Source organism: Leucoraja erinacea, chromosome 8 (genome assembly GCF_028641065.1).
Source record: "Leucoraja erinacea ecotype New England chromosome 8, Leri_hhj_1, whole genome shotgun sequence".
NCBI lineage: Eukaryota > Metazoa > Chordata > Chondrichthyes > Rajiformes > Rajidae > Leucoraja > Leucoraja erinaceus.
The window spans coordinates 15,354,382-15,366,747 of NC_073384.1; the positions used below are offsets into that span (position 1 = coordinate 15,354,382).

The following is a 12,366-nucleotide window of genomic DNA, read 5'->3' on the forward strand; positions in this document are numbered from 1 at the left end:
CTTATGGTTCACCCATAACCAATAATAAACAAATAAAAAACCAAACCAGACTGTAGTGTTGTGTTCCGTTCCCATATTGCAAGAGTTATGGCATAAAGGCATCAGTAAACTTTCAGAAGAGATTTTATCAAAGTGATTCCAGGGGTGAGGGACTTTAGTTACGTTGTAGACTAGAGGCCGATGGAGTTGTCTCTATCCCCCCCCCCCCCCCCATTCCCTGAATATTCTTGTGCTTCTCTAAAACACTCCTCAATGCCACTCTCGTATCTGTTTCCACCACCAACCCTGGCAGCACGAGCTGGGAAGGGACTATGTATAAACACTGCTGTAATTTCTACATGGTGAAACCAAAATGCATAAAAATGGCCTTTATTAAAATCTGACAATATGAACTTTAACACGTGTGATTTTTTTTCTATTACAAATCTCAAATTGTGGAGTAGAGGCAAATAAATAAATGATGGGTCTTTGTCCCAAACATTGTGGAGGGCACTGTACACTGCATAGATTTTTTATTGAGCAAGAATGTATCTAGCAGGTTAAATACCTTCCTTCCTTGTTCTAACCATTGTGGAAACAAGACACTGCAGATGCTGATTTACAAAACAAATACTGTGCTGGAGCAACTTAGCCGGTCAGGCACCATCCCTAGAAAACATGGATAGGAGACTTCTCAGGGCCCAACCTGAAATGTCATCTATCCATGTTCTCCAGTGATGCTGCCTGACCTGCTAAGTTACGCCATCATTTTTTCTTTTGTTGTAACCGTTCTTTGATAATAAGGGGAACTGATATAATAGAGAGAAATTATTTCTGCTGGTTGTGGAATGCAGCATCCGGGGGCAAAGCCTAAATACATGGAACCAGGTATTTCAGGACTGTCATGGAATATTTGAGCCATACAGCATGGAAACAACTTGCCCACACTGACCAACATTGCGCACTGCCTCCATTTGGGCCATATCCCTCTAAACCAGTCCTATCCATGTACCCGTCTAAATGTTTCTTAACTGCCTCAACTACCTCCTCTGGTAGATAGACACAAAATGTTGGAGTAACTCAGCGGGACAGGCAGCATCTTTGGAGAGAAGGAATGGGTGATATATCGGGTCGAGACCCTTCTTCAGACTGATGTCAGGGGAGTGGGCGGTACAGAGATAAAATGTAGTCGGAGGCAGTAAGACCGGTTGGAGAACTGGGAAGGGGATGGAGAGAGAGGGAAAGCAAGGGCTACTTGAAGTTAGAGAGGTCAATGTTCATACCGCAGGGGTGTAAGCTGCCCAAGCAACATATGAGGTGCTGTTCCTCCAATTTCCTCATTCTGCCAATGGAGGAGGCCCAGGACAGTAAGGTCAGTGTGGGAATGGGAGGGGGAGTTAAAGTGAAGTGGAAGTTAAAGGAGTTGAAGCGCTGAGCACCCGGGAGGTCAGGGAGGTTTAGACGGACTGAGCAGAGGGTTCACCGAATTGATCGCCGAGCCTGCGCTTGGGCTCGCCGATATACAGGAGTCCATACCTGGAACAGTGGATACAGTAGATGAGGTTGGAGGAGGTGCAATTGAACCTCTGCCTCACCTGAAAAGACTGTCGGGGTCCTTGGACAGAGTCAAGGGAGGAGGTACAGGGACAGGTGTTGGATCTCCTGTGGTTGCTGGGGAAAGTACCTGGAGAGGGGGTGGTTTGGGTGGGAAGGGACGAGTTGACCAGGGAGTTGCAGAGGGAATGTTCTCTGTGGAAAGGGGTGGAGACGGGAAGATGTGGCTAGTAGTGGGCTCCCGTTGGAGGTGGAGAAAGTGTCGGAGGATTATGTGTAGTATGCGAAGGCTGGTGGACTGGAAGAGTCCATGGGGGACTCAGTCCTTGTTATGAATGGGGGAGAAGAGTAGGAGCAAGAGCAGAGCTGTGGGATATCGAGGAGACCTTAGTGAGGGCCTCAACTATAATGGAAGAGGGGAACTCCCCCTTCCCTAAAGAATGAGGACATCTCCGATGACCTGGTATGGAACACCCCATCCTGGTGTTGGTGACAGAGGGATTAGAAGTAAGGGGGTAGTCTTTACAGGAAGCAGGGTGGGAAGAACTGTAGTCTAGATAGCTATGGGAGTCAGTGGGTTTATAATAGATGGAGTAACTCAGTGGGACAGGCAGCATCTCTGGAGAGAAGAAATGTGTGACGTTTCGGGTAGAGACCCTTCTATGGATTGATGTCAGGGAAGTGGGCGGTACAGAGATAAATTTTACCTCCATCCGTTACCTCCTCTGGCAGAGTGGCTATTGAAAGGTTTTGTAAGGAGTACGGTGAAAAATTGGAATGTTCTTCTGTGAATGGCAAGTGATGTTGGACGAACTGTTTATTTTAAACCTCAGATAATGATCTTTCCTTAAGCAAGGGTGCCATCAGATAGCTGGACATGCTCAAACTGACCATTAGTAGCTTTGTATCTGGTACTTAAGAACTCCTAAACAAAGCCAAATGAAGCATTCTCTGCCAAGCTAACCATTGGTAGATGTTAAAGAACACCAGAAAAAACAGCAAAACAGGCCATCGACCCAACATTTCTGCACTGACCATGACTAATCCCATCTAAATGCATTGTCTCTCTCCCTCCATTCCACTCATGTATACATGTCTGTGGACATTTCTCTGCTTCCACCACCAGGCCAGGTAGGACATTCCACTGACCCCTTCAGATTTAGATTAGTTTTGTCATGTACATCAGGATGCAATGAAATTCCTGGTTGGCATGAAACTCAGAGTAAACAATATACATGCTAATGAAAAGCACAACCATAAATACCAAGATGAGTGTGAAACAGCTGAGTGGTGCAAAGTGTGGACACAAGGATCTGCAGATGCTGGTTTATGGAAAAAAGACAAAGTGCAGGAGGAGCTCAGGAGGTCAGGCAGCATCTCTGAAGGACATGGATAGGTGACGTTTCAGGTCGCGGCCCTTCATCAGACTCATGCACAGATTGTGGTGCAATCTGAAGTAGCGCAAAAAAATCTGAGGTGCAATGACGGAATAACCGAATGATGCAGAGTTGAGTACCTGGCAACACTTGAGGGAAAGGATGTAAAAGAGATTCAGCAGTCTGGCAGTAATGGGGAAGACGCTGTTTATTAGTCTGGACCAAGCTTTTCAGTTCTAAAAGGTAGGAGCAAGAAAAAGGGGGGTGGCCAGAATATCACTTTCAGCCTTCGTGATTCTCTATGTAAAAAAACATGCTATGCACATCTCATTTTAACTTCCCCCCTTTCACCTTAAAGTCATTGACACATTAAACCAACTAACAGAATGAGTTTAAAATAAGTGATGACAAACTGATCTTCAGACACACATGTCCAGGTATTAGTTGCATTGCTACCACAGGTCAGTCAGGTGTTGAGGTATTTGACACCATGTCTCCAGGTGTGAATGTACCACGCATACACAGGCTCATTGTGCCCGAGTATAGCGGCGCTCAACTATAGTAATGACCCCCAATAACTGCACATTTGTTACCTGAACACCTGTGGAATGTTAAAAAAACAACTAAAAACAGTCCATCACACACCCAAACATTCTCAACTGAATGTTGCCAACAGTTCACCAACTATCTGAGTATTTATAACCTGATGAAAGTGGATCATAAAGCTGAAAAGACTTGTTGAAAAGAGTTGAATTGATGACTATTAACTTCCATTCAGAAAATAGAAACAGAAAAACAGCATCTGTAATTCCTTGTGTCCAGAAAATAACATTTGTTTTTAGATTTTGAGATACAGCGCAGAAACAGGCCCTTCGGCCCACGCCGACCAGCAATCCCTGTACACTGGCACTATCCTACACACTAAGAACAGTTTAACAATCTTTACCAAAGTCAATTAACCTATAAAACTGTATGTCTTTGGAGTGTGGGAGGAAACCAAAGCACCCAGGGAAAACCCATGCAGTCATGGGAAGGACTTATCAACTCCGTACAGGCAGGACCCATAGTCAGGATCAAACTCGGGGCTCTAGAGATGTAACGCAGTGGCTCTACCGCTGTGCCGCACCCTATGAATGCTTGTAAAAATTGTTAAAGACTCTAACAGACACAAACTAATTGACCATTGGTAATAGTGCATTGGAAGGGGGACCAGCTGAAGAATGGTCCCGACCTGAAACAATGCTTGTCCATCCCCTGCACAGATGCTGCTGATTTACTCCAGCATTTTGTGCTTTGCACAAGGCACCAGCATCTGCAGTTCATCGTATCTCTATGTTCCTGCTCTAACTGACTGCTAGTAACAGTTCCTCAGATACCCGCACATTAATGAACCCAAAAGCTCAAAACAAACATTGACCATGGCGGCATGGTGGCGCAGTGTAGAGTTGCTGCCTTACAGCGAATGCAGCTTTGGAGACCCGGGTTAGGTCCAGACTATGGGTGCTGTCTGTATGTTCTATCCGTGACCTGCGTGGGGTTTCTCCGAGATCTTCGGTTGCCTCCCACATTCCAAAGACGCAAGGTTTGTAAGTTAATTGGCTTGGGAAATGCAAAAATTGTACCTAGTGTGTAGGATGGTGTTAATGTACAGGGATCGCTGGACGGCGTGGACCCGTGGGCCGAAGAGCCTGTTTCTGCGCTGTATCTCCAAGCCAAATTAAACATCAGATACCAGACATTCATAAACTGGCCAATAAGAGTACGTCAGGTGTCGAAACGTGCCCAAACCTATTTGAAGTGCATCAGATACTGGCACATTTCTGAAATGATAGTGGAGATATCCATCAAATATCCCAACATACCCTTACAAACTGCTGGTAAAGGCATCAAATACGTGCAGCCTGACTGATCATAAGAATACCATATCAGATAACCAAGGAATTTTGAATATAAATAACTTTCAAATAATGGTGAAGGAGACTTACGCAGACCCACTGGATATAAACTGCAGCAACTTTGACAGCAGATAGAACCCAGAAATTTTTTTTATCTTTAGTAATAGATAATAGTCAATATGTGCAGTAGACAATATGTGCAGAATCAGTGCCCCGTTCCTGCCTTCTTCCCATATCCCTCGACTCCGCTATCTTTAAGGGCTCTATCTAACTCTCTCTTGTAAGCATACAGAGAATCGGCATCCATTGCCTTCCGAGGCAGAGAATTCCACAGATTCACAACTCTCTGGGTGAAAAGGCTTATCTTCATCTCCGTTCTAAATGACCTACCCCTTATTCTTAAGCTGCGACCCCTGGTTCTGCACTCCCCCAACATCGGGAACATGTTTCCTGCCTCTAGTGTGTCCAATCCCTTAATAATCTTATATGTTTCAATAAGATTCCCTCTCATCCTTCTAAATTCCAGTATATACAGTTGCTCCATTATTTCAATATATGACGGTCCAGTCATCCCAGGAATTGCTGGGATAGCAAGAATGTCCTTCCTCAAATTTGGAGACCAAAACTGCACACAATACACCAGGTATGGTCTCACCAGGGCACTGTACAATTGCAAAAGGACCTCTTTGCTCCTATACTCAACTCGTCTTGTCATGAAGGCCAACATGCCATTAGCTTTCTTCAGTGGACCACACAGGAACTCCCTTCCACTGTTCACTCTGAACAAGCTGTCAGACCTAAACATCCATGGACTGACTATTACTCAGAATGCAAAAGATTCTGCGCATAGAATATGATGACTGAAAGATACTAATGCTCATAGTAACTACTGCACCGGAACATTCCCAAACTTTTTGCAAGTAAATGTGCATCAAAGACGCAAGAATTTACTGCTGCTGAGATACTCAAATAGCTGAGCACGTGAACTGACCATTGGTAACAATGTGCCACATAGCTGAACACATATGAAACGATTACTGGTGTGTCAAATAGCTGAAAACGTGAACTGGCTATAGGTAAACATGTGACAAATATCTGAACACACATGTACTGAGCACTGGTATGTGGGTCAACTATTTGAACAGTCAGTTCGTGTGAGAAATACTTGAACATGCGACTGACCATGGGAAACAGCGTGTTAAATAACTGAACAAATATATATTGACCATTGGCAACAGTGCATCAAACAGCTGAACACATGAACTCAACTGATAACTGTATCAAAATATTGATGCTCCAAACTGCAACAAAGGCCAATTAATTCCAAAATGATCGCTGGATATGGGAATAAATCTGAACAGGCCATTAGTAAGCACGAGATACATGAACACTCGGTGTGACAATGAAGAAATGTGCCTCGAGTACCTGAGCCCACTTGAACTGATTGTCTGAAAACAACTTTTGCCTAAAAGGGTGATAGGAACACTTGAAAAATCTTAACCTCCTCGTGCTGAAAATGGTATTGAGTCCAGCCTTGTTCAGTTTAATTTAGTGTCACATGTACCGAGGTTCAGAAAAATGCTTTTTGCTGGCTGATTAGCATGCAACAAAAGACAATACATGATTAGCATAAATAGGATGGGATGAGTGGCCTCATTCAGAACTGGGCCTTGGATAGCACAATGCATGCAATGCCCAATACTTTATCTCCATTGTCAGAAATTGGACAACATTTTACACCAGTGCCAAGTGGGCCCTCTCAAGCCAGCATGAAACACCCCAGGGTTGTTAGTATATGGAATGAGCCAGTTGAAGTAGTTGAGGTATGTACAATAACTATGTTTAAAAGACATTTGGACATGTACATGTATAGGAAAGGTTTAGAGGAATATGGGCCAAACATGGGTGAATGGTTAGTTGAGGCCTCTTGGTCAGCATGATGAGTTGGGCTGAAGGGCCTGTTTCCACACTGTATGACTACGACTCTATAACATAGTTTTAGACAAGTCCAACTGCTTCCCCTGAATCCCTACCTAATGTTTCCCCTCAATTAACCTGAGCAAACATGGACCGTGACAACAGTGTGACAGATGCACCACCACGTTCAGTCTATTAATAACCACGCGTTAAATAACCGAACGGGCTGGGCTGGGACTCTATGCATTAACTCTACGAATACCTGAACGCACTCGAACAATGCACAGACTAGATACCTGACGCGCACTGGTGTCAGTGCGAGACTATTGAAGATGCTCCACATATCTGTCCATCACATTCTTACCTGTATCCACCTATAATTTGCAGGCTTTGACCCAACCCCATCTCTTTTTGTTAACTTCTCTCTCCCCCACCTCAACTCCAATCAATGTGAAGGGTCCCGACCCGAAAAAAACCCATTCCCTCCACAGATGCCCTGGCCCATCCAGTTCCTCCACAGTGTGCTGTGTGGTGTGTGTGTGTGTGTGTGTGTCCAGTGTGTGTGTGTGTGTGTGTGTGTGTGTGTGTGTGTGTGTGTGTGTGTGTGTGTGTGTGTGTGTGTGTGTGTGTGTGTGTGTGTGTGTGTGTGTGTGTGTGTGTGTGTGTGTGTGTGTGTGTGTGTGTGTGTGACTCTAGTTATTAGAGTTCGCTTTTAACAGTTCACTCGGGACTTGAACTGACGGCAGCAACTATGCCCCATACTAGAATGTGCTCAAACCGATCCTTGGAAACGGAGCTGATGAATAAATTGCAGTCCCCAGATTGACTCCAATAACTCGTTAATTATCGAGGAAAGCGAGACAACAGCGAAATGACAAGTGAGATAGGAAAGGGCGTTGATGGGGATTCAGATCACCTTGGTGATGTCCAGGCTTCCTGCCTGAATTTCCTTTGGTTTGTTTATTCCCCCTGAAGGAAGTCTTTGCACAATTGAACCTTCCGAAATGCACTCAGCCCCCATCCCCCGCCCCAAACACACACACAACTAACTCAACTCACCAGCATCCCCATTACATCGCTCCAGAGTGTGCAGAAGTGGTCGGGCAGGCCAGCCGAGGGGGTGCAAGGTTTGCAGGCTGCTCCCGGCTCTCCTTCCATGGCCCACCGATCGCCAGTAACTTGCGACCAAGAATCAGCGGGGCACTTTGGCCGGATCACGCCCCTCCGTCGCTCCTTGCCATTCTTCGCACCGCCTTTTCCAATCTCTCCAAACAAACAGCCGGTTTCCACGGGGTTGGGGGATGGAGGAGAGTTGGGGGGGTTGCGAGAGTCTTCACGGAGCAAGCCGGCCTTCCTCCGGCCACACTCCCACCTCTCTACCCACTGCTGGGCACGGGCACGGGCAGCGCACCACCAAGCGCCTGTCACTTCCCCTGCAATACCCTTCTCCCAAAGTTTGTTCAGCACTAAGCCAGATGTCTGAGAGAGTCCAACTCCAGGAGCATGAAGCAGGGGGGGGAAATCACCTCTCGCCAGCGGGTGACAGAGGACCGACCTGCTCCCTGAACTGCAGGGTGCAGACACCACCAATCTTCTTTACTGTTCAGAGCACCGTGTTTCACTCCAGCGCCGGTTGGGACGCGTCCTCCGGGCGTGTTTGTTCATTCACCGACACCCCAGCCCCAAGAGCAAATGAACTCTTCCTCCTCCCTCCCTCCTCTCCTCTCTCCCCACCCCTCCCACATCAGCAGTCGCCTACAAAAGCAGCTCTGATGTCAAAGACGCTGGCGAAGAACAATCACAGTGTGTGCAAAGCGTTGCATCTGTTTGGCCGAGTATTAATGGGACACATTTAATCAGCAACAAGGTCGCCATAAATGTTGCCGTTCGGAGCCCGGAGCTGCGAGATTGGGACACAGAGAGAAAACAAAACATTCTCGGGCACAACTGAGCCGGTTAATCCCCCGGTGCAATTTGGAGAGATAGGGAGGGCACATCAATGCATAAAATTATAAGGAGACGCGGTTTCCCCGCCTGGCAGAAGTCTCGGTAATCAGAGGACACTGATTTAAGATAACTGGCGAGGAGAAACCACAACAGGGATGAAGAGAATTAAAAAAATTTCGGCAACAAGTTGTGATCTGGAATGTACCGAGAGGGTGGTGGAATGTTCAATTGTTATGTTCAATTGTTACTTTCAGCAGAGAAATTGAACGTGAAACAGAAATTGCACAATTAAAGGCAAGGAAAGTTGTAAAAAAATAGATGGTTTTCTCCAGAGTTGCCAGTGGCATCATTGAATCGTACCACGGATGACATCTAAGGCATTTTATTTCATCCTTAAAAATACTGATCAATAAATAATAATGTGAAATGATTTACAAATGGCAAATGGCACTTCACTCGTGTAGAAGGTAATTGGGGACTAAACTCGCGTTAAGACATATCATCTTTGATTCCCTTAACCTTTTCACCACAATAACATCTAATGAATCCAAACTATCGGTGGAAGGTGGCTATTTCTCCACCTGACTACAATCTTCCTGTAAGTTTTCAAATCATTTTCTACAATGCAGAAAAAACATTTCTTGTGTCTTTGAATATTCATCCACTGAAATGGAATATCTTGACATCAGTTGTGAGATTTTACTAATCTCATCATTTTGCTTAAATATAACATACGATTCCACACCTGCAATCCACCTACTTAATCTATATAACTAAAAGTCTGATCTTGACCACTTCCTGTTGTTCTGTATATTGATTTTAGAAAAAACGCTGCCACCTACGGCTGTGATTTTTGGCCATCTTACTCAGAGTCCCCCTCATTAGGACTTTTCCTATCGATGAAAAATAAGAGTTATTAGTGTTTAAAAAATGTTGAGATTCTCTCTCCTGAAGGCCACGCCCCTTGTGGAGGGACTATAAAACCCGGAAGTGTTGTGCCTGAGTCAGTCTCTGCAAGATAGGGAAGCAAGAGGGTCAAGTCTCTCAGTTTAAGCTGTGAATAACACTGAACACATGTCTACTAAACTGTGAGTGGTTTTACTGACCTGTCAGTGCCCTTAATGTAGTTTCCAAATTTTGTTTGGAAATGCTAAAGCTGTGTTGTCTTTGGTTTGGAACTGCACTTGAATTTGGTGGCCTTGCACCCTGCTAGAAGTGGTAAGAAACTGCACTTGAATTTGATGGCCTAGCAAACTGCTTGAAATGGAATTTCAAGGAATAGCTGTGAGTCAACTGCCAGCCCAACAGCCATGAGTGAGTGAGCTGCCAGCCCAAGAATTCAGCCCACAATGTCCATACTAGCCCTCTGGAAACCAGTCCCGTCAGCCCACAACACCCACACTAGCGCTCCAGAAAGCCTCCCCCCCCCCCCCCCCCCCCCCCCCCCCCCCCCCTCCCACTGGCCACCAATATTGGAATTGGTGGAGAGGTGGAATATTGCATTGGGGAAACAGCCCTCCAGTGTAATGCTAGGACCCAATGGGTCCCACTTAGTCTAGTACTAAAATAAAATTGGTAGGAGAACGTGCCCCATGAATGGTAAGGAGACATGCCTTAATGACTAACAACCGATAGCGCTAATGTCCATTGCAATGAAGTGCTTTGAGAAGTTGGTTATGATGAGTTAATCATATTAAGGGGGATCAGGCAAGCGAAGAGGCTGTACGGACAAAAGCTCAATAGCCACTTCGAAAATGAAAAAGACACACGCCGCTTGTGGCAGGGATTTCAGACCATCACTGACTACAAGCCCCCCCCGCTGCGGATATGCAAAACCACCAATGAACTGAACGAGTTCACGCACGGTTTTGAGGTTAAAAACAGCACCCAGACACGATGTCTCCCAGTGACCATCGCTCAGGCTGTCCGCAGCCAGAGTTAAAAAGGCCTTCTGGAGGGCCGGACAACATTCCTGATAACAAGAGACTGTACAACAAGGATGTCTTCACAGACATTTTTATTCACTCTGCCAGGCAGTTTATCTGTAGCCTTTGTCACTTACAAGAAACCAAACCCAGCCTGCCATAACCTTTCGACCAGTGGCCCTAACACCCATTGTAATGCAGTGTTTTGAGCGACTAGTTATGCAGCCATCAAAACAGTCTACCCCCCCCCACTGCAGTTCGCCTACAGAGCTGCGTCCACCTATCAACAACACTAGTTTCAATCTCGATCGGAAAAAAAAACACCTATGCCAGTTCTTCATAGCTTGTTGGAGCTGTTGGGGTTGATGCTGGCACAACTGGGTCCTGAACTTCCTGTCGCAGCGGCAAAACAGTCAGGATAGCCGTGAGCACTGGCTCACCCCCACCAAGTCCCCTTCAGTCCTGACCAGCTGTACTGCCAGACTCACATTAAGCATTCGCTGATGACACACACTAGGGACTTAATTTATATTTCACCAAGCCAATTAACCCCCAAACCCTGTATGTCTATCATGGAGTGTTTAATTTAGCTTAGGGGCAGGAAAGGCACTTGGGGGTACGCACCGACCAGCGATCTTACACACACTAGGGACAATTTATATTTATACCAAGCCAATTAACCTACAAACCTGTATGTCTATTGAGTGGGGGGTGGGGGGTTTGGGGGGAAGGAAACCGAAGATCTCTGAGAAAAACCACGCAGGTCATGGGGAGGTAGACAAAAATGCTAGAGGAACTCAGCCGGTGAGGCAGCATCTATGGAGAGAAGGAATAGGCGACGTTTCGGGTCTCGAAACCCCACCTCTATTTTCCAGTTGTCTCCTCAATACTACAATCAGTCTGAAGAAGTGTTCTATCTGAAACATCGCCCATCCATTCTCTCCACAAATACAACCTGCCCTGCTGGGTTATTCCAACACTTGGCTTTTTGCACATGCCATGTTGTTGTTTGTTAACTACAGCTCAGCATTCAAACAGCATAATTCCCTCCAAACTTATCATAAAACTCAAAGAACTGGATTGTCTCTGCTTGTCCCTGGGCAATTGAATCCTCGACTTCCTCATTGGCAGACAACGATCAGTACAAATTGGCAACAACATTTCCGTCCTGATAACCATCAACAAAGGAACACCTCATGGCTGTTTGCTCAGTCCACTGCTTATGCTCCCAATACCCATAACTGTGCAGTCAGGCACAGCTACAACACCGTCCTTACATTTGCCGATGATGCTACCTACCATTGTTGGACAGTAACAGGTAATGATGAATCAGGATACAGGAGAGAGATTAATAATCTGATTGAATGGTACCAGAACCACAACCTCGCTCTCAACATTAGCAAGACTTCAGGAAGGGAACGCAGGGGATCCATGAACCTGTCATCACCACTGGACAGGGGCCACCAATGAACAAGGGGTCACAGTTTAAGGATAAGAGGGAAATCTTTTAGGACCGAGATGAGAAAAACATTTTTCACACAGAGAGTGGTGAATCACTGGAATTCTCTGCCACATAATGTCGTTGAGGCCTGTTCATTGGCTATATTTAAGAGGGAGTTAGATGTGGCCCTTGTGGCTAAAGGGACCAGGGGGTATGGAGAGAAGGCAGGTACATGATACTGAGTTGGATAATCAGCCATGATCAAATTGAATGGCGGTGCAGGCTCGAAGGGCCGAATGGCCTACTCCTATTTTCTATGTTTCTATGTTTCT

General features: G+C 45.8%; 1 protein-coding gene across 7 annotated transcripts in view; it reads right to left on the reverse strand.

Moving 5' to 3' along the window:
* sash1a (SAM and SH3 domain containing 1a) overlaps nt 1–12,366 on the reverse strand; it is a 146,314-nt gene that overhangs the window by 103,228 nt on the left and 30,720 nt on the right. The window contains exon 1 of one of the 7 annotated variants that reach the window (XM_055639034.1): nt 7,781–8,365. The exons of the other annotated variants lie outside the window; for them this stretch is intronic. Coding sequence (XP_055495009.1) covers nt 7,781–7,879 — 99 coding nt within the window. The 5' untranslated portion in view covers nt 7,880–8,365. Of the gene's footprint in view, nt 1–7,780; nt 8,366–12,366 lie in introns of those variants that run through there. 7 annotated transcript variants of the gene reach the window in all.